The sequence below is a fragment of the Falco biarmicus genome, chromosome 19 (assembly GCF_023638135.1).
Source record: "Falco biarmicus isolate bFalBia1 chromosome 19, bFalBia1.pri, whole genome shotgun sequence".
Taxonomy (NCBI): domain Eukaryota; kingdom Metazoa; phylum Chordata; class Aves; order Falconiformes; family Falconidae; genus Falco; species Falco biarmicus.
Window position 1 is genome coordinate 2554192 of NC_079306.1, and position 22941 is coordinate 2577132.

General features: G+C 50.2%; 1 protein-coding gene and 1 long non-coding RNA gene across 2 annotated transcripts; both read right to left on the bottom strand.

The window, feature by feature from the left end:
* Positions 1–545: 545 nt before the first annotated feature.
* Positions 546–3606, bottom strand: LOC130141357 (uncharacterized). Its single transcript, XR_008819047.1, has 4 exons — positions 3568–3606; positions 2270–2333; positions 1207–2007; positions 546–720 (listed from the first exon to the last, which is right to left on the bottom strand). It is a non-coding gene; the product is annotated as an uncharacterized LOC130141357 (long non-coding RNA).
* An 8877-nt stretch (positions 3607–12483) lies between these two features.
* LOC130141565 (olfactory receptor 14J1-like) lies at positions 12484–13187 on the bottom strand (the record flags this gene model as incomplete). Its single annotated transcript, XM_056322587.1, has 2 exons — positions 12484–12543; positions 12723–13187. Coding segments are annotated over 2 exons (525 nt in total), but the record flags the coding sequence as incomplete, so codon positions are not given.
* Between the last annotated feature and the right edge of the window lie 9754 nt (positions 13188–22941).

Genomic DNA, 22941 nt, shown 5'->3' on the forward strand with positions numbered 1-22941 from the left:
AGGGACTTGCCTCGCAAAAGTACCGAGTATAATATATATACACACACACACACACAGAGGAGCTTGTCTGATCTGCCAGTGTAATAGATTTGTGTCCTATAAACTCTTCAAGAGTTTGTGGTGTTTAAAACGCTGTGAATTCAGCCGTCCCTTGTCCCCATGAATATCATAGCAGGCATACGGTGATGGAAAGGCTGTGAAAGCATCCATCCAAGAATGGCAGAATAGCATCTTACAGTGTCTCTCGGCTTCTGGAGTCACACGATTGGCAACTTGGAAGCCCCGCCCCTAGGCGTCAAGTCTATTCTGCACATGCGCTGCCCTTGGTTTGCCAGAAAGGCTTCTGCGCAGGCGTCAAAGCGGATTGCGTCCTATGCATGCGCCGCCGGGAACCCCGCCCCTTTGGCGTCAAGCCGAGTCTGCCATGCGCTGCCCGTAGTTTGCCAGAAAAGCGTCTGCGCATGCGCTTATATTACCGGAAGCCCCGCCCCTAGGCTTCAAGCCGGGTCTGCGCATGCGCTGCCCTTAGTTTGCATGGGGCGGTGCTGCCGCCTGGTGAAAAAAAATTGGGTACTGCAGCCAGTCTATCTAACAGACTGCACAGTTTATTATAGGAATGGAATCAATAAGGGAACTCTTCCCACGGCCCGTTAGGAAGTTGCCTGGCTTCACATCTCGGTGGATGAATTTCTTAGAGTGAACATATTCAATTCAACTAGTCTAGATAGAGAAGAAAAAAAAAAAAATCACTCGAGAGACTAGGCATACACTTTTTTTCCTTATAAAAACACTAGCAACATTGTCTTAACAATAAAAGAGGTAATGAAACTTATTGTAAAATGTAAGGGCATTAAAGAGAACATAATTCGATAGACAATACATAAACCTCTCCAGCTCTTTCCCTGTGTCTATTTGACATTTGTTTCCAAAAACTTTCTCGGGCGAACGTCTTTTGTCTTTGAGCAGTGCAACAGATGGTTTGCAAACAGCGCAATCTGCTTTTTAAAAATCAATTCAGACTTTGTAATCACTTTAGATGGGGCACTTTGTATTTAAGAGAAACAAAAGCAATTTTGAGTCTTTCCTTTAATGATACGGGCCTATTCACCTCTAAATTACAGAAACAACATATTTGGTTCTGATCTCTCGAGGTATCTTAATATTCCAACATACTGCGCCGTCAAGATCAACAAAGCAGTTTCCTACCATTTGGCCAGCGAGCAACAGGACTGTCTCGAGACTAAGTTTCCTCGAACAAAAACTGAAGACATCTTCAAGACTCGGTCCAAATGGCTCCATCACCGTTAAATCGTAGTCCCCTTCAGCTCCAAACCACATCATTGTGGGAATGCCCACTAGAAAAAAAGAAACAGTTTATTCAGTGTAACAATTTGATTGATATACAAATCTTCAAGGCTCCCAAGATGAATTCTAAGAGGGTCAGGACTCTGAATGTTTGTACTCGCAGTGATCTTATGTACTCAAGATCTTATGCAACCCTCAGCCAAGGAAAAGGTGAAAAACTCACCATTGCCGAACATTTCCCCATCTGTAAGCTGCCCATCCTTAGCATGAAGGACTCCAAATTTAAAATTCACAGGTCCCGGAGAAATAAAACCAAATATTATAGGATAAACAGACAATCAAACAAAAGACCTAAAGTAATGTTTCCTCTAAGGACTTTTATATACATCTTTTGTATACGTCCTACACACGGGAATATACACTTCATACCAGCTCCATTACGTGCTCAAGTAGCAGATACCTAATACTTTACTTTTGATCACAGATTACGATTTTTTATGATATTACGAAGTTGGTCATCTATTAATATGATATATTATTATGCCGGTGCTTAAAATGATTTTTGATCTCAGATGTTGCACAGAAACACCACGTTTTTTTACTGCAATAAGCAATTGATGTCTAAGTCCTTATACATCACCAAGTGAGTGCTAGGAGTGAAAAGTTTACATTTACCTCTTGGTCTTCAAGAGCCAATAAATCCTGTAAACAAAACAGTATCTTTAGCACACCGGTACTGAAGACAGCACAAACTCCCCTGTAATGTACTCGCGTATTTGTTTAATTTCAAAGTAGCCAGTTCAACTGATAAAGACAGCTGATTTTGTAACTGTAACCCTACTCCTCATTATTATCCTGCCACCGAAAGAAACAAACCACTAGCATTTATACGTAACGACTTATTTTTTCCAGAAAAGAATAAAAAGCCACAACCAAACAAAAAAAAAAAGTCGTCACCTCCTACCTTCTGTATCCCAGGATGAAAGGTTTCCTTTGGGCTCTTCCCAAATTTTTCATGGCTAACAGCACTGAAATGCAAATGAAATACTGCTTTATAGGAGAGCAAGTATACATTTCAACATTAAACCGCTCACTGGCTGTAGTTAGAATCGATTTCAAAAAGAATTGTTCAAAGAGCCTTGCTTATGTGGAATTTTTCGTGGAAGAGCCATTTATTTCCCACACTACTAACCGCTGAGACTTCCTAAACTTCCTTTGGATTTTAAAAACAAATAACTAGGACCCTGCACGGAGATCAGTTTTAAGTGTGCTGTATTTACTTATAAAGCACAGAACTTTATTCCGTCATCCTTCACTTCGGCTTTATACATAATTGTTGTGAGCCTTTTAGGAAGACTCAATAACCTATTCTATTTCATAAGCTTCTCTTCTATCTCTTTGAAAATAATTCAAGGCGTGTCAAATGAAAAACGAGCTGTTCAGCATCAAGTTCACACCCCAAAGATCCACAAGCAAGATCAACTGCCTCAATCAACAGAAAGACCTAATTTATAGCATTTCTTCCCAACTCGTGTTTCTACATGACTATTATTTTTGCCCATTTTTTTCCCTAGCATTAACTTCTGGAGCTGCGCAGCATGCCACGGAGTGCCAAATGCAGTCTGTCTGAGGCACACTGAGCTGACAGGGAGGTCACATCTGATGCAGCTTTCCATCATTGCTTATGCTAGGCCACCATGTGGACAGGATTTCCTGTAGTTCCCTTTGAAAGCAATTAAAATGCTAAAATTAATTTACAAAAAAGCAGGTTTATCGTGTAACTGAAATTCTTTGATATAGTTGGTACCTAGACTCACGCTGGCTGTGAACAGGGTGAAATGGCAAAGGACTATCAGCCAGGCCCAAGGGAAGGCTCAAAGGCTGTAAAAGCTAAAGAATAGTCAGGGAAGGGATTTTAGTCCAAGCCCAAGCAGTCAAAAGGAGATGACATTAGTCCTGCTGCCTGCAGGTGTGTGGGAAAATCACCTTGAGGTTGGGGGAATTTGAGAAAATTGCGTCCTAACAGAAGCATAGCATTACGGAAAGCTTTTTTAGGGTAGAATGCAGCTATGGCCTTCAGGATGGTTGACATGCACACAGTCTGTATCACCACAGTTCCCTAAGCAGCAGCTCAGCGCACGCGGATAGCGCTGACGGAGGACGTGCTTAAGGCAAAAAGCCAAAAGCAAACCCCTCAAAGCCCAGAACCATTCTCAGGAACACAGGAGTTAAGCCTAAAATTGGTTGAAAGCTGCCTCCTACCTCTTCCCCCGCCACCTTTCCCCCTTCAACATCAGCATACTGGTGAAGAGGAACTTGCACTTGTCATGAGATCCAAGTGCTCGGTGGGCAAGGGGCACACACTCGCACCAGAAGGTTACAAGGGAACACGAGAGCCCAAACCCTGCAGTCTCCCAAACATCACATCCTACTCACTCACCATACAGGAATTGAGTTCCAGCAGCTCTTTCTTGGCCTGTGGGTCTCCTTCAATTCTGATCAGGTTGCTCTTCTCATTGTTTGGGGGAACACGCACAGACACCTGGTTGGTTCTGTAGGGGTCCTTAATCCTGTTAACTTCAAGGCAAGGACTGTGGTGACGCAGTCTGCTAGGCAAAGACTTGCAAGCAAGGCACCTTGATTATCACTGCTCAGAGGCTGTTGAAGAAGTAAACCCACCTCTGAGAAGGGCTCAGTGGGGTAGGGTTGAGCCAGGGGAAATTGCCTCTTCACCACGGAGTTCAGTGAGAGCAGACCTGTGCCACACAAGAACCTGTACAAGTAAATACTGTGGCATCTACAGAGCCAATTGTTCCCTTGTCAAAGCGAGGCGTATTTCTTCCCCAAACAGTATCACATTTAGAGCAGAAGGCAATCATTCATTTCTACCCCAAACTCTTGGTTGGGGAGATGTTGCAGCACAATCAAACTAGTAGACCACAACAAGACCTTACCATTGGTCATATTCTACTATCAGTGCTGTATCACCTTCCTCCAGAGGCCAGACCACACTGCTCCTCCTACATCTGACACCATCTCCCACAAGCCACAGGGCTATTTAACCACTTAGCCGGGAACCAGCTACAGCTGCACATTGTCCATGTCAATCAACCCACTGCCTCTGAGGCAAGGCCACAGCTGCACGTTATCAATGCTAATCAGCCCACCGCCTTCATTCCTCTACAGGGAGAAGCTCACCAAGCAGATTTCCACCACCCACAACTGGCTGCTAAAATGTCATTCACACAAAGCAACGCTTAAAAAAACAAACCAACCAACAAGTTTCCTTCAGGACATGTCAAAGTAATTCCACTACTGTTCAGGCTCCCAAGGTACTTTCACACGTTAAAGCCATTGCAAGGCCTCACAGCCTATTTCTCTCCTTGTACCACCACCACTCCAGAAAAGCAGAGAAAATGTGATGGAGACAGCACACTGGGAGAGCTGCCGATTTGGGAACGGGGCAGGGGGTGGGTGGGTCCCCTTGATAGGCCAGCAGGCCTATCAGGGGGCCAGTGGGGGCCCTGCCAGCTCGGGTATGGGGTCGGGGGGGGGGGGGGGTCTGGTCCCCTTGCTAGGCCAGGAGGCCAGCGTCGAGTCAGGGGGCCTTTGGGGGCTCTGCCGGCTCGGGTACGGGTGGGGGGTCCATTCCCATTGCTGGGCCAGCAGGCTGGTGTCGAGTCAGGGGGCTGGGGGGTCCCTGCCAACTCGGGTACGGGGCGGGGGGCCCAGGAGAGGGGTCGGCCCGCGGCGCCCTGCCTCCCACCCGCTGCCTCCGGGTGCCCGGGCAGCCACTGCAGCCGCCGCTGCTCTGCGCGGGGCTTTGTCTTTCCCCCAGCCGCTGGCCGTGGCCATGGCAGCGGGCTGGGGCTGCCGGCCCCCGCGGGCCGTAGAGGCTGCCTTGGGGCCTGCGGTAACGCTGTCGCAGGGGGGTGGCTCAGGAGCCTTTTCAGCCCCTGCGAGCGGGCAAGAGAAAGAAAAGAAAGCCGGTGGTGGAATCCCCACCCCTCGCCCCCAACTGCTGATTTCTCTAAAAAGTATTGCAAAGGGCAAGCATTTAACTACCGGGCAGGGTTGGGAGGTGGCAGCTCAGGTGTCTCACTGATCCTGTGTCGTGACAGTCAGCTCCTGGGCCAGAGCAGCCGAGGGGAAGAGGCCTTTTGATTTGCTTCCCAGTGAAATGGGGGTCTTTTGTTTTTCCTTTGTACCTAGGTTCCTCCGGAATTGTACGTTGACACATCAAGGGGAGCTAAACTTAAGGTCAGTCTAGATGTTACTTTTCCACGTGTGCCTTGTGCTTGTGAGTCGGACTGCTGACTACGGAGGGATCACTTTTGTACTCGCCGAGGGCCCACAAGGCTCCGTGTACCCGCTGCTTCCGAGTGCTGTGCTGCTGCTTGGGCAACAGCCGGGGAGGAATTGTTGGTCCCTCGTGGTTACGCAGCCAGGCCTGCTGGGCGCTTAAACCAGCACGTCCAATCGGGCAGTATTATTTTTCTAGATTGTAAATGAGCCTGAGGTATAAACCCACTTACGTTTCTGTATGGCGGTGTACTTCGTCAGAGAGTTCAGTCGTACTGACGGAGCTGGCACAGAGTTCCCTTGGGACTCCAGATTTGACTGTCTTGTTGAAAGGCTCGAGGGCCTGCTTTGGAAGTCACTTGACAAGGCACAGTTCAGAACAGCGGGAGCAAGAAGGATAAACGGAGAGCCAAACCTCGAGCTACGTACCAATGCACCACGTGAGATAAGGCAGTTCCTCTGGGGAACACTTGTGCACTCAAACCATTGGTGGGACATCAGTGGAGATAAATTGGGTGAGAGAAGCTTCCCTTCATCTGCTGGGTGCTGGGCTACGGGCAGGGTGGCGGCTGAGGATGGTGTCTCGTGGTCAGTTGTGTCTCAGGGACTCACATTCCAGCAGGAAGCCAATGGCTGTGACGGGGGCAGTGAGGCCAGTTCTGCCTGCGGAGGGGACAGGCCACCAGCAGCAATGTGCCTGGGAAAGGGGCTGTGAGGTCACCTCTGTCTGACACAGCGCGTAGGGCAGCCCCTGACTCATGGCTGGCACACGTGCCGTTAAGCTCCGTCTGCCTGTGTCTCGGGCAGGCCAGCAGAAGGCCCCTGGGTGGCACATGGGCTGTGAGATCCCCTCTGCCTAAGGACATGGGCTCACTCCACCAAGGGGCTTATTTCTTGCTTGTCACATCGCTGCTGCCTGAGAACATGACAGCACCGCAGCAGGCACACCGCTTGCTCGTGTCTATGCGAGAAGCTGAAAGGCTCGCAGCCTTGGAAGAGCGCGGTGAGGCCGTGGCATGGTCAGGGGAAAGGCCACAAGGAGGGTGATGGGTCGGGATGCCTGCCTGAAGGGTGGTTTCCCAGGTGGTGGAGCTTTCCTTGGAGGTAGGGAAGAGCAGGAGGGAGAAGCACTGCCACCCAGTGCAGCTGGGAAAGTGGAGACTGGAGGTCAGGAGGAGGAAATGTCACTCAAGGGCTTGTGCTGTGGTGGGAGACGTCATCCAGAAGGAATATGAGATCAGTCCATGTCTGTGTGTTTGAAGAACAGCATGTGAGGGTGGACAGACATCAGTGCATGTGTGGCAAGGGCAGGGTGAGAGCACAGTGGGGAAGCCAGATGGGTGCCTGCAGCCGGCCGGGAAAAAGCAGCAGCTGTGGGACAGTGTAGGACAACGTGAGATGGAAGGCAAAGGGCACAGGCAAGGCTGGAAGTCATCAAGAAAACCCAAGGCTTTGTCCCCTTGCGTACAGCCATTGTCTCTGCCACCAAGGCCTATGAGAAGACGAGTTGTCCTCTGGCCCTGGGGCCTCATGGCCTCCTTGCGACCACTTGCACTGAATTCTTCTCCCCTTGAGTGATACTGCCCAGTGAAAGTTCCCAGCATTGGCCACAGCCTGCCACTCTGAGGCCTGGCACCTGCACTCTGCTGCTCTCCTGCCTCACTGCCCCTGCGAGATGAGACTCCACCATTTCTTTGCTCCTAGAGCCAAGCTGGACAGGGGTGACGCAGGGTTTCAGATCCAGGTGAGCATCACAGCTGTTGGCCCATCTGGCAGTGGTGCTAAAATGCTGATGTAAAGAACCTACAGACACCTAAAGGAACATTGTCACTGTGCTGACTTGTGAAGGTCGGGGTCAGTGGGCTGACCATTGGCCTCCATGAGCCCACCAAGCCTCTCCCTCACTGCCCCTCCTCCTTCTTCACTCACTTGGTGTTTGTAGGGCTGTTCCTGTACCGTTTCTCATGCCTCTCTCTTACAAATGCTGCACACTGTAGCCCGGATCAGCCCATGGCTTTGTGTTTCAAGGAACAGCCGGTGAGAGTGGAGGTACCTCAGCGAAGGTATGGCAGTGTTGGGGTGAGAGCAAGGCAGGGCAGCGAGATGGTGCCTACAGCCTGCAGGGCAACAGGGGCAGGGCTCCAACCATGTAGGACAGCTTGAAATAGAGATGGCAGGCGGTGCTGGCAAGGCTGGAACGCACCACCAGAACCCAGGTCTGTGTCCCCTTGGCTACGGCAGCTGTCTCTACCAGTGAAGGTTATGAGAAGACATGTTGGCCCCAAGGCACGGGGGCATCGTTGCCTCCTTGCAGCCCCATGGGCAAGCTGGAAGTTGCTGTGCCATTGCTGTCCTTCACTGGGCATTGGATGCTCACCTTCCATGGTCCCCAGGAAGAGCCCTGAGCCCTGTGTGAGGGACAGCACCGACCTTCCCACAGGCTGCAGGTCATGGCTTGGCCTTTCTGCTTCATCAAAAGCAAGCCAAGGCTTTGCTCAGCAGCAGAGCTGCCTGCACAGCGCCTTTGCCTTCCTGCACTCACAGCCTCCAAGGATGGGCTCTAACAAGGCCACGGGGAGGCTTTCTCAGCCATGGCCCTTAGCGGGGCCCAGTAATGCTTCCAGGGACTGTGGGCTTTGCTCCTGACTTGGTGATCTGTAGAGGTTTCTTCAGTCTCCTCTGAACACCTGAAGTCCACAGCACCACAGACACCCTGGGCTCGTGACGAGGCAGAACACCCTGACCAGCCATGTCTTTTCCATCAGGGACATCTGGTCTTCAGGGTTCCTATGCTTCATGAGATAAGTTTCAGAAGTGTAGTTAAAGAGGAAGGCAGGGAATTTATGTTTGAAATACAAACAGGAGGCTTTCCCAATTGCTCTTGATGCAGAGTGTCCCCTGAGGAGGTGCCGGCAGGTAGGAAAATCAGTCCCTGGAGCTAAACACTGCGTGGACAGCCTTGCTCCTCACCCCTCCAGCCCCACTATTTCTCTCCTTGTCTCCATGGCACTTACATCACTTGACATCAGACTTCTCTAACCTGCTCTGCAGATGAAGATTGCAGCAATTACTACCCACTTTCCTTAGAGAACCATGTGTAAATAGGAATAGAAAAGGGTTTTTTTAAAAGGGATGGCTGATGGGGGACAACAAGAACACAAATACAATTTACTAAATATAAAAATACACTTCTCTGCTGTGTTATGGTTAGTTCAAGCAGATCCCCATGAGGTCCATTATCAGTAACTGAAGAGTTGCCTACAGGGATTACTAGAGAGAGTACTGAAAGACAGTCAAATTTTACCTCTGAAGGACAAAGCAGAAACTAGGTAGGTGAGAGGGACAGGTACGTTCAAAGAGGAAGAGGAGGAAGGCATCTGAAGATTAACTTCTTTATCCATAGATGTATGTCAGAAAACCAGGATGTCATCTTATTTGAAACTTCTTGAAATCCATAGAAGGTGTCGACCTTCTGGATCTCATGTGAAATACTTCTATATTTCTAAGTCTCTTGTGAGTCAGTAGAAATCCTTCTACTTTGATCTACATATATGTGACAACTGGTATTAGCAATAGTACAGACTCTGCCTTAAGATGCCAACTTCATATCAGGTGCCATTCTGTTTTGCAGAGCTATAGGGTCTGTTTCTGGAAGCTCTCAGAAGTTTCTCTATCTCAGCACTGGCATGTTTGCCAGCCTGAAGTTCACCTCTTGTCTCCTGCCCATCCCTCAGTCTCGTTGTGGCAGTGCTATACAGAGTTTCCAGTAGTGAACCCCTTTCATATGCAGCATGAAGATCCAGGAACTTAAGGATGCAGCTTGGAAATTGTATGACTCTCTTTTCCAGAAGCTGCAGAGTGCCCATGTTCTTCAGCATATGACTCATAATCTAATTCATTAATGGCTCAGACTTCACAAGTTTTCATTGTGGTCAATGGTTTTCAGTGATTTTTTTTCTTTTTTTGCTTTTTTTTCCTTGTGATAACGCTGTCCCAAAGAAATGTGGACACCCCACTTCTACTTCATTATCTCCCTCACCAGTGTGACCCAGCAACTATGTGAACAAGGAGCTAGAGTCCTTCTTTAACTAAACAAAATAAAGGTACTTGCAGTGACTTCCCTGCCTGACACACAAGCAACTACAAGCAAACCACAACTTCTTCCTCATAAGTTCCCTACCAAGTTAGAGGGGAAAAAGAGGAGCTAAGACCATCTGTGGAGAAAAGGCAATGAGGTCATCATGGAGTTCACCCCTCCCGTTATGAAGAATATTGCTAGATCCATCTCAAAACTCTTCCTCCAGTGTCTCACGACCCACATGGTGTTTGTCCTTGGGAAAACCCTCATCATCTCATGGGTGGTGACCAACCAGTATCTGCACAAATTCTTAGCTAAAAGTGAGGGAGGTAGAGGAATCTCAGAACTTTCCAGTTCCTATGGAAGATTAAATGCATCCGAGAAAAGAGCTGAAAGTTAGAGTTTTGCTCCCAAATTTCTGTCACTATTACCCAGAAGCCTCACCTGTTTTCCTTCCTCTCCTCCCAACAATTGAACAAGGAATGTGAAGTAAGGAAGCAGAAATGTCCTAGAACATGGAGGGCCACGCTGTAATTTCATTGGCCACACCATCAGGAATCAAGCTGGGAAGTGAGCCTGATATTCCAAACCACAAGGTCCATGGACAGGCCAGGCTGTGCCTATGGTTGTGCCTGGAGACCTGCACACCTACAGGACAGGTTGTGCTGGGACTGAATCTCCTGCCTGGCTTTAGTGGCCTCCTGGAGCCATGGACAAAGCTTTGGGTGGAGGCCCCAGGTGAGGCTGGTCAGGGCCAGGAAGGCCTAGGGATGCTCTCAGGGCCCTGCCCCCATGGGATCCCACCTGCCAGTGCCCTCAGCAGGCCAGGTTCTCCTTCCCTCCTGTCCTGGGCTGTGCTCTGCTGCTCTCCATCCACACATGCCTGGGCATCAGGGACAGCACAACTTCACAGTTACTACAACCAAGGCTGGCACTGGTCTTCACCTCCCTGAGCATCTTGTCCTCTTTGGGGAGTCCCAGGTGCAGGTGAGCATCAGAGTGGGTGGCCTGTTTGGTCTGGGGAACTTGCCCACAAGCTCCTGGACTCTTGGCATCCTTGCTTACCTGTGCAGTGATCATCAAGGAGACTGATTCCCCCAGAATAAACCAGACTATCTCACCCATTGTTTCTCCTGCATAGTATCTCACAATTCAAAACATTTTTAATTGGAAATGAATTAATTATTGGCAAGACAACAAATCTTTTGCAATGACAAGGATCGGTTACTGATCTCTCTGCTTTACCTTGACCCATGAGCATTGCTGCTTTATTTTCTCCCCTTGTCCTGTTGAGTCAGGGGAGTGGATGAGCAGCTGGGGGGCTGGCTGCTGGTGGTCAAGGTTAACCCACCACAGGACCACATCAGGACAGCTGCACCCAGAATGGGCTCCACTACACAAGAAAGACCCTGATACATCAAAACAAGTCGTGCAGAGGCTAGAAGGATGTTTGGAACCTGGAGTACATTATGGACGAGGAGAGGCTGACAGAGTTGGGGTTTTATTTTAGAAAACATTTAGAGTGACAGACTGGAGCGCTTGGCACAGGCCAGCTGGTGGGATCTCAGTCCATGGCCTGTTTCAATATTTGTCAAAACAAGGCCTGAGCACCTGATCTGGCTGGAGGTGTCTGACCACGGCCTTGGCTGAGTTACCAACTGTGGCAAGAGCTATGGGACTTGTGTGTAACAAGTATCAGTAGGAAAGTGGCTCCATTTATATTAAAAAAAGGCTGATGAAGTTGGGTATCTGTGAGTCATGGAGAAGAACAGAGGTGACCATGCAGCAAAGGTCCCTCATTGTGGCTGGGGTACATGACTAGTTATGGAAATGAGCGGTGTTTGGGACTTCATGGGAAAAATTTCCCTGTGGCAGCTTCCCCATGGTGTGCAGGGAACATGACACAGATCTGGCCCCTCAGTCCTGCTCCGTTGGTACCTTGCTTGCTTCACCATGACCCCTGGGTCTGCACCAGGACCACCCTGCTGTGTGCCCCCACTCTGCACACCCACACAGATGAGCTCTCACTGGTGTTTCCCTCTCCCAGCCCAGCCCCCGCCCAGCTCTGCCCATCTCCCCTGTCCACTCCCCAGCGCAGGCAGACACAGCAGCCCATGCGGGGCTGGCCCCATGCAATTGCCCACCCAAAGGGGGCTGCAGAGCTCTGGCCACTCACCCCACAGCCACAGCCTCTCTGAAAGGCACAGGAGATGCTGGTGGGCAGAGAGGGGTCTCATCCTGCCAGTCAGCCCCAGGGCTGGTGCCAGCCATGGCATGAGGACATAGAGGCCATTGCCTCCCTCTGTCTGCTGCTCTTCTCTCACAGGGACCCTGATTGCCCACTCCTGGCAGCCCCTCGGGGCCAATCCCTGTCCCCAGCACCAGGCTGCTGGCCTGGGGGCTCCCCAGGCACCTCCTGCTGCACCAGGGATACAGCAGCCTGCCCCAGCTGGGGCATACACAGAGACATCTGCTCTTGCCCAGGGAGATGGTCCCAGGCACATCCCTCCTGGTCACCCACCATTCCCATTGGCACTGGGCACCCACACGCGAAGGCTCAACACAGGCCCATGCCCTAACGCGTTGCCCCATGTCCTCCTCCCCTGAGCCATGGAGAACCCAAGCCCAGCAGCATGGTCTTCTGGGAGCAATTCCTGCAGCCTGTTCCTGAGCTCAGCTTTGGAAGGAGAGCCCAACCACCAGGCATGGGCACTGAGAAAACCCCCTTTTATTACAGAGATGTGACAAAGGACAAGAGCTGCACTGTCCTACAAGACTCATGTACAAAGGCCTCTGGGTCAGACAGGCTGGTTCCTATTTTTGAGGATGTGGAGTGGATGCAGATATTGCAAGACAACCTAGATTGTCACAGAGAAAAAAAGACCTCTGCACACATAGAAAGTTTCAGAGGTGACTTGGAAATGCATCTTGAATAAACACGGGCAGTTCATTGCTGCTGAGAGAGACGTGAATGCATCAGCTTCTTCAATGTGTCCTTGAGGTCCTGGTTCCTCATGCTGTAGATGAGGGGGTTCACTGCTGGAGGCACCACCGAGTACAGAACTGACACCACCAGGTCCAGGGATGGGGAGGAGATGGAGGGGGGCTTCAGGTAGGCAAAATACGAGGTGCTGACAAAGAGGGAGACCACGGCCAGGTGAGGGAGGCATGTGGAAAAGGCTTTGTGCCATCCCTGCTCAGAGGGGATCCTCAGCACGGCCCTGAAGATCTGCACGTAGGACAGAACAATAAAAACAAAACAGCCAAAGAATAAAAAGGCACCAGCCACAATTAGCCCCACTTCCCTGAGGCAGGCGTGTGAGCAGGAGAGCTTGAGGATCTGGGGGATTTCACAGAAGAACTGTCCCAGGGCATTGCCTTGGCAGAGTGGCAGTGAAAAAGTATTTCTTGTGTGTAGGAGAGAGCTGAGAAACCCACTGGCCCAGGCAGCTGCTGCCATGTGGACACAAGCCCTGCTGCCCAGCAGGGTCCCGTAGTGCAGGGGCTGGCAGATGGCCACAAAGCGGTCATAGGCCATGATGGTGAGAAGAAAATACTCTGCTGAAAGGAAAAAGAGAATCAGGAAGAGCTGTGCAGCACATCCTGAGTAGGAGATGTCCCTGGTGTCCCAGAGGGAGTTGCTCTGGAGATAAATCATTGCATCACCTCTGGCCAAGAACGTCCTTGTTTCCACATCTGATGACAGCCTATCACATTCCTGCCACACAACACAGTTCCAAGATTGGATTCATCTTCCTGCAAACCTCATAACTGTGACCGGCCAGTGCTCCCGAGTTCTTCCCTTGTGCAGGCTGAACAAGGCCCTTGCCCTCAGTTTCCCCTCCCAGGAAAGTGTTCCAGCCCTTGAGCATCTCAGTGACCCTTCACTGAACTCACTCCCAGTCATACACATCTTCCTTGCTGTAATGAGTTCTGTCTCAAGCCATTGAGAAACTTCTTCCCTCCTTCCCTCCCCAGTCAAGATCCAAAAATTAACACAACAGTCTACACGTGGTGTAATGAGTGATGAGCATGGGGACACAATCACTTCCCGCACTCTCTTGGCAAGGCACCTCTTCAGACGCTCCAGGGCACTGCTGGCTGCCTCTGCTACCAGGCCACGGGGTGGGATTGTGTTTTGCCTTCTGCCCCCCAGCACCACCAGGGCCTTTTCTGCACAGACACTGCCCAGCCAGGCAGGTCCCAGGCCCTGCAGCTGCAGGGTGTTAGTCCATGCGAGGGAGGTGCAGGCTCTGCCCTTGGTCTGTCCTGCATCTGTGCAGCTCCTGACAGGGCGGCCACCCCACCTGCCAGGGTTCCCCTCAATGGCATCCCAAGGGCACAAATGTAGTGCCATCACCAGAGGTTGTAGCAGTTGCTGTACATGGCACAGGAGAGTCCCCTGTGCAGCCCACACTGCCCAGTGTGTCCCAGTGCCCTCCAGGTGGGGTGTGAGCCCTTCCCCACTGCTCTCTCAGCCTGACCATCCAGCTGGTGTTTTACCCATCTCTCCCTGCTCGCACCCAAAGTGTCATGGCCTCACTTGGGCAGAAGAACACTGAGGGAGACCATGACAAGAGTTTTGCTGAAGCCAAGGGAAATGACATCCACTGTGGAGCTCCTCACGCCCAACTGCAGGCTGTCAGGTTGGTGAGGCAGGATTTACCCTTGGAAAATACACCTGTACAGTTACCCGCTCAGGTGCCAGAAATGTCACCCAAGAGGACTCTAACTGGTGGCACACCCCTCACCACTGGCGGTTTGTGCAGCCCGTGGTTCCCTGAGCTGCACTTATGGACTCCTTCCAAGACAGTTGCAACACTTACTTGTCCTTTCTCACAAGTGACCTCTGCCAATTCAAGGAGCTTTCAAAAGCCATACTTCAAGGAAATATTGATTTTATACCAGAACTTCACCATTATTATTAGTTATACCACATCCTTATTTTCTCTCATCTTTAACATATTTGCACCTGAGCAGGAGACAGTGACAACTTCTGAAGTCATCTTTTCAGCAGACTGTCTCAGCAAAGGCTCTTTCAGTTATGCACCAGTTTTCTCCTGCCTTTATTCTTTGGTCTTTTAGGTACCTCTCACCTGTGCTGCTGTTTTTAGCTTCAGGAAGGAAAAGCTTGCATGTCTCCCCACAGCCGAACTGTCTCCTTACCCAACTCTTCCCTTGTGTTTAGATCTATATTTCTGTACCTACCAGCCTAAAAGATTTCTCATAAGAGTGTCCCTTGCAGAAAGGCAAGCTCATCAGAGACAGCTTGGACTCGGCATGTGTTTGTGGAGGGTGTTTTCCTACTTATGACACTTGATCATTCTTCACAGTGCTTGCAAACTGGAAAAATTCTCCTGTGCCTGAGTGCAGCCAGTCCTCTAAGGCAAACAGGTGGGGGATGGTGCAAAGGAGCTGCAGCACCCACCTGCAGAACTGAGGGGAGAAGTGTGATGTAAGGAGAAGGGATGTGAGTGCCAGGGGACAATGAGAAAAAGGGTGGTCTTGGGGACAGTCAGAGCAAGGTTGTCCATCTGTGTCAGACCTCAAGGAACTGCGTTTCCTACCAGTCCAGACCTCCTCAGGAGAACCTCTGCATCATTATTACTTGGAGAATGCTGCTAGAACCTCCTCTCTAACCTAAAAAGTAGCAAAATATAACCTATGAAATAAAAAATAATTATTTTGAAGTGCACTTTGAATCTTCTCCCTTATTTATATGAATGAAACAGCTCCAATTAGCTGCACAGGTCTTCAAGACTTGAAGGAAATGACAAAAAGGCAAATACCTCATTAGGGCATTGGGGGCTCCTGTCATGAACCTGAGCTACTGAGAGAAGACTGAACCAACCACTGAAGGAATGTAAGTCAGAAGCAACACTGAAAATACCTTCAAACAGTGATGGGTCCCGCTGAGGGCCATCGCTGACAAAGCGTCCCCATGGACTCGTTAGAGTAGCTAATTAGAGGCCAGAACTGCAGGTAGGCAAAGGTACTGCGCCGGTGGTGTTAATGCTGCAACCCCCTTTGGTTTGTTTCATGAAGCAGAAAGACCAAGCCCTGACCCCCAGGCTCTTGGAGGGCAGAACAGAAGACCCTCCAAATCAAGTTTCCTGTCACAGGCCACAGCTGCCACTGCCACTGCCAGGGGGACAAAGGCCTCAGTCCCCTGTGGGGCCATTCAGCCTTGCTGCAGCCCTGGGCCATCTCCACTGCAAGTTGCCCTACACTGTCCATGTGGCACCTCTTTCCACTCTGGTGGTTGGACTCTTCCTTGCTTTCCTACCCAGCCCTCACAACCGCATTTCTCTGCCTTTTCTGGAGTTTCTCCCCTCATCCCTGCTTGTTCCTTGAAACTGAAACCATGGGACGATCCAGGCTGCCTCTGGGTGAACTCTGGCATCAGAGGGCAACCCTCAGAGGGATATTTCTTTTTCTTCACATCCAATCTTACCCTTCCAAGCAGCACTTTGCGCAGGTTTTCTCTTCCTGTCACTATCAGGAATCACTCCCTTGTCTCTGACACCCCCCTTCAAGCAGGTGCATGCTATTACTGTGGTGCCCTGAGGCTCCACTTTGCCAGTCTCAGGAAATCCAGGACCTTCAGTCTCTCTCCACAGGCACCAAACTCCATCCAGGCAGGTATCCTCCACAGCCTCTCCAGTTTCTCCCCATTCCTCCAGGAGAAACCTCAAAGCCCAGACACAGATAACCCAGATGTGGCCACAACAGCGCTGTGTCAAGGGGGATGATGCTGAGTCAAGGGGGATGATCAATCCCTTGTCTGAGTGGCCACCTATGGTGAAAATCTCAGAATCTCAAAGGAGGACAGACAATGGCCAGGGGGGAAAGGGAAAGGAGAGGCGGGCTGCTTGCATGGGAGGATACAAGGGTGGTCAAGGAGAAGCAATTGTGCATGGGAAAGGAGGGAAAAAGGTAGGAAAGGGTGAAGAACAGGAATCAATAGGAACCAGCCAAGCAGCCCTGCATCTGAGCAGCAAAGCTTGGAGTGGGAAAAGAACGTTGCAGGTCATCTGACCAACTTTCTGTTAGGCTTCAACCGCTGCTGGAAACCTGAGTGATTTCCCTGCCATCATGAAGGCAAGATCCATGGTGGATGGAGATCCAGAATCATTCATGCTGGAAGGGACCTCAGGAGGTGTCCAGGCCTACATGCTGCTCAGAGAACGATCAGTTATGGGGTTGAAGCAAGTAGCTCAGGCTTTCCTTCAAGTGGGGTTTGAAAAGCTCCAAGGATGGACATGGCACAAGGTCTCTGGGACATCTACTCCACTGCTTGACTGTCTTCATGGGGAAGGACATTGTCTTCCCTTGCTTCAGCTGATGCCCATTGGCTCTCACAGTCGCATCACACACAACAAGCAAGAACCTGGCTGCCTTTTCTTGCTGATATGGCCCAAGAAGATCTGGGAAAGCTGCTATTAGGTGTCCCCAAAGCCTCCTCTTCTCCTGGCTTTGCACCTTTCAAATAAGGCCAATGGCATCCTGGGCTGCATTAGGAAGAGCACTGCTCAAGGGTTGGTGGAGGGGATCTCTCCTCTCTACTCAGCCCTGCTACAATTTGTCTTGCTGGCTTGTCCTTGATTTCTACTTTACTAACGTCACCCATTCTTGACTGAAAGGTGCCGTCCACATTTTTCACCATTCCTGCCTTGTCTTTTTGGTCAAAACAAGTCCAGCAAAGCATTTGTGCCCTGTTGGTCAGGGATCATTGCTGCGATGGAGAGACGGGACGCAGGTTCATACAAGCAAATGTCAATTTATTGCACAGAAGCACGAGTTTATATACATTTTCAGAAGCTGCGTGTTTTAAAAAGATTGGTTCTTGAAGCTGCGCATTTTAAACAGATTGGTTCTTGAAGCTAAGCATTGCATACTAGGCAGTCCCCGATTTGGTGGTTAACTACCATCAATTAACAGCAAGGTGTTATCTTTCCTTTGCGGCATCCGTCCCCCACTCCCCTATGCTCTCTCAGCATGACTCATCATGTTAATTGTTGTGTCTATTCACACTCCTTGTCTTCCCAGGGTTAGTGACCTACAAGCTCGAGCACATTCCCTTCAGCTAACTGATTGCCACGCATGGTCCTAATATCCAGCCCCCTCCTGCAGATCATCTTCCAGTTTCCCTTCAACCAAGGCCTTCAAGTAAAGCTCCCTTTCTCTAGCGGTCTAAAGGAGATGTCGTTCTCCTTCTAACCTTCATCAGGAGGTTGAGAGAATCTGAGCAGAAGACCTTTGCATATGGAGGAGTTAGTGATGAGTGTCACAGAAAACCTGAGCAGGCCTGTGCTGTGCTCCACATACCTTCAGGCTGAGCTGTGCTGAGTGTGTCCCTGGGTTGCAGAATAAGCCATATTGGAAGAAGAAATCTGCAGGAAGCTGCTGGTGAATGGCCAACTGCACGCCCTTACCTTTACCTGGGACTGCAGTTTACCAATTCCCAAGTGAACACCTCCTCTTAGAACACGAGAAGTGATGACTAGAATGGGTTTCCCTGGCAGAAAACACTTCAAGAGCTGACGGGAGCAGTGTGGGATAACCCTTCTGCAGGCAGGATCTGCACCACTTGCTGCACCACTCTCCCAACGCTGGAAACTCCGTGTTCCCGGCCTTGGAAGGGACGGAATACAGTTGACACGATTGTCTCTGTGTGTAGAGAGTTTGCTCTAACCAAGGCCATTTGAAATGACACTTTGTCTCAGAGCCCAAGTGCCTTTCTTACTGCAGCCATAACCAGCTGGGCTGCTGATGGCCAATCCCCCAAGGAAGCTGGAGACTCCAGGGACCTCAAACTCGCCTTCATGGCCATGTGTGTCCTAGTGGCCTATGAGCTTCTCAGATGTAATGGATGTCATAATGATAGCCCAGATCATCAGCCTGCTTGTGGCCTCGGTTACTCCTTGGTTAGCGGCTCCTGTATTGGAGAAGGCAGTGATAAAGAGATGCACAGCAATGGAAGAGATTGCCAAGGACCCTGCATGAAGGCTCTGCAGGAAGAAGTGTGAGAAATAGCCCTATAGCTGTGCAAAATGGAATGGCATTAGATATGAAGCTGGCGTCTGAAGGCAGAGTCTGTGCTGGTTTTAATACCAGTTATTGCGTATACGTAGATCAAAGTGGGAGAATTTCTACAGATACATGTGTAAAAAAAATTTGGAAACATCCTAATATTTGTCGTGAGTTCCAGAAAGTTCACGCCTTCTATGAAATAGAAGACGTTTGGAATACGCTGACTTCCTGGTTTCCTGATTTACAGCTATGGGTTAAGAAGTTCATCTCCAGATGCCTTTCTCCTCCTCCTCTATGATCACTCCAATCCATTTTACCTATGTTGCTTCTGCTTTAAGGTTCAGAGAGGAAAAGTTGGACTGTCTTTCAGTAGTGTCTCTAATATTCCCTATGGGCAACTCTTCAGTTGTGGCAATAGACCTCATGGGGATTTGCTTGAACTAACAATTATACAGCTGAGAAATGTATTTTTTATTTATTAATTTCTATCCCACTCCCCCCCCCCCCCCAATAAGTAATCCCTCTTGTATTCCTGTTTACACCCTGTTCTCTAAGGAAAGCAGCCAATAATTACTGCCAAGAATTTGCTATATTCAGCTGCAGAGTTGGTTGAAGAAGTCTGATGTAAAGTGATGTAAGTCTCATGGGGCTGAGGACAAAAATAATGGGGCTGGAGAGGTGAGGAGCAAGGCTGTCCACACAGTGATTAGCTCCAGGGACTGCTTTTCTTCCCTGGCCACAGCTCCTCCAGAGACACTCTGCATCAAGAGCAATTGGAAAAGCCTTCTATCATTTCTCCGAAGTGCTCATTACCTGCCTTTCTCTTTCACTGTACGGCTGAAACTTATCTCATTAAGTGTACAAGCCAAACTTGAAGACCAGATGTCCCTGATGGAAGAGGCATGGCTCGTAAGGGCTTTCTGTCTCGTAATGAGCCCAGGGTGTTTGTGGTGCTGTGGACTTCAGGTGTTCAGAGGAGACTGAAGAAACCTCTACAGATCACCAAGTCAGGAGCAAAGCCCACAGTCCCTGGAAGCATTACTGGGCCCCGCTGAGGGCCATGGCTGAGAAAGCCTCCCCGTGGCCTTGTTAGAGCCCATCCTTGGAGGCTGTGAGTGCAGGAAGGCAAAGGCGCTGTGCAGGCAGCTCTGCTGCTGAGCAAAGCCTTGGCTTGCTTTTGATGAAGCAGAAAGGCCAAGCCATGACCTGCAGCCTGTGGGAAGGTCAGTGCTGTCCCTCACACAGGGCTCAGGGCTCTTCCTGGGGACCATGGAAGGTGAGCATCCAATGCCCAGTGAAGGACAGCAATGGCACAGCAACTTCCAGCTTGCCCGTGGGGCTGCAAGGAGGCAACGATGCCCCCGTGCCTTGGGGCCAACATGTCTTCTCATAACCTTCACTGGTAGAGACAGCTGCCGTAGCCAAGGGGACACAGACCTGGGTTCTGGTGGTGCGTTCCAGCCTTGCCAGCGCCGCCTGCCATCTCTATTTCAAGCTGTCCTACATGGTTGGAGCCCTGCCCCTGTTGCCCTGCAGGCTGTAGGCACCATCTCGCTGCCCTGCCTTGCTCTCACCCCAACATTGCCATACCTTCACTGAGGTACCTCCACTCTCACCGGCTGTTCCTTGAAACACAAACCATGGGCTGATCCAGGCTCCCTCTGGCTGAGCTCTTGCACCGCAGCAGGACCCTTGCAGTGACAGTTCTTCCTCATGATAGCCACTCTCCGTTTTCAACATTACACTTTGTGAAATCTTTTCCTCTCTCCTGTTTTTTCCCCACTACACAGGAAAGCTTTACCACCTCAGGAACTACCCTCCAAGCAGAGAACCTAACTCAATTGCTTTTTTTGGTGGTCTTTCCCCTCAAAAAAGTGAAGTCACCTCCACATGGTCTTCTAAACCACATGGCTGCTGCTGGCCTTTCAGCTTCTCCCAGAGACGTGACCAAGCCACATGCCTACTGCTGTCCTGTCATGTCCACAGGCAAAACGGACATGACAGCCTGTACCCCAGCCCTTTTCCTGGAGAGGTCCTATGCTGTAGCTTGGCAGAAGGACTTTCCCAGCCATGTTCCTGTTGCTGGCCTATCACCTCCAGAGACAGAACTGACCTCACAGGCCCCTTCACAGCCAGGCATGTCCTCCTGCATGAGGAGTTCCTGAGAATCAGCTGTCCTCCTCATAACACACCCCTCCATCGCCCTCATTCTAACCCATGACCTGGCCACAGAAAAGCAGCCTTGTTTCGTTCAGATTTATCAAATGCATTTCCCACAAGCCATTTGAGTGGAGAAACATTTTTCACATGAACTTCCGTAGTTGTGTTGACACAAGTTATATATGATCTTCCATATATATGGCTTTTTTTTCCAGGTTGGACTGACCACTGGAGATCATCGAATCCAGCCCTCCAACTGAGGCACGTCAGCTAGAGCAACTAGCTCAGCAGCTGGTCTAGGTAGGCTTGCAATATCACAGAATCATAAAAACACAGAATCATTTAGGCTGAAAAAGACCTTAAAGATAATCAAATCCAACCGTTACCACAGGACGGCCAATCCTATCACTAAATCATGTCCTGAAGCACTGCATCTATGTACTTTTGAAACACCTCCAGGGCTGGTGATTCCACCAGCTCCCTGGGTAGCCTGTTCCAATGCCTGACCACCCTTGCAGTGAAGAAGTTTTTCCTCATATCCAATCTAAACCTCTCCTGGTGTACCTTCAGGCCATTTCCTCTTGTCCTGTCACCTGTTATCTGGGAGAAGAGACCTACCCCACCTTTCAGGTCTACAACCCAACCTTTCAGGTCTACAACAACCTTTCAGGCAGTTCTAGAGAGCAGAAAGATCCCCCCTGTGGTTCCTCTTCTCCACACTATACAACCCAAGTCCCCTCAGGTGCTCTTCAACAGACCAGGGCTCCAGACCCTTCACCACCTTTGTTGCCCTTCTCTGGACATACTAAAACAGCTAAACATTACTCTTGAAGTGAGTGGCCCAAAATGGAAACACAGTGTTCAAGGTGTGGCTTCAGCCTATGGGATCACCACTCCTTATGGGCCATCACCAGGATGTCACTCCATTTACTACCACTCTTGGGGCTTGGCTGTCCAGCCAGCTTTAACCTAGCATGGAGAACATCCATCCAAGCCATGATCAGCCAGTTTCTCCAGGAGAATGCAGTGGGAGATGGAGCCAAAAGGCTTCCCTAACGTCCAGGTAGACAGCATCCACAGCATTTCCCTCATCCACTAGTCAGGTCACGTTGTCCCAGCAGGAGATCAGATTCATCAGGCAGGACCTGCCTTTCATAAACCCATGCTGGCTGGTCCCGACCTCCTGGTTTTCCTGCTGCTCCTGTGTGATGGTGCTCAGGATGATCAGCTCCACAACCTTCCCTGGCACTAAGATCAGGTTGACAGGCCTGTAGTTATCTCAATCCTCCCTCCTACCCTTCTTGTAGGTGGGCAGCACTTGACTAACGTTCAGCCTTCTTGGGCCTCCCCAGTTAGCCAGCACTGTTGCAAGTCATCGCTGTGGTGAGGCAATAGAGAAATAGACCAATGATTTTCAAAGTGTCCCTGCCTCACGGGATGTCCATTGTCAAGGACACATTCAAAAGCACCTTGTCCTTTCTGGATATAAGGTTCACCGGAACCACATGTCCTCTGGGGCCGCAGAGGCATCACTGGCAGCAATGCCTTCTCCTGCAGCACTGCACAGTCCAGCCCTGCATGTCTCTGGTCCCAAGGACAGCATGGATTGCTCTCCTTAGGGACATCTCATTTCACCTTCACAGTGACCTCTGTCCACCACCCCAGCATGCTCTGCAGCAAAACATTTTGCTTGCGTGTGACCTTGGACACTTGGTACCCATTACTATTTTTGTTGTTACATGTCTGAGCTTGGCCCTGGTGACACAGGAATGGTTCAGGGTAACTCTGCTCTGAAATAACCTAAATCAGGGAGAGGAAGGGGAAAAGTCTTATTTAAGCAGCGTGAGGAAGCCTTAGGATCAATAACCTCACATCATACTGGGGATTTTAGAGATCCTGTGGGTTTACATGGCAAGGGTTTGGAGTGGTTTGGAGGTGTTTGTAGGGCTGGCAAAGGTGAGAAGAGATCAAGAGCTGCCTCCATGGCCGTAACAGCCACTTTCATTTGACTCCAAAATGGACCAGCCCCTGCCCAAACCTGAGCCAATAAGCAATCGCAGTGG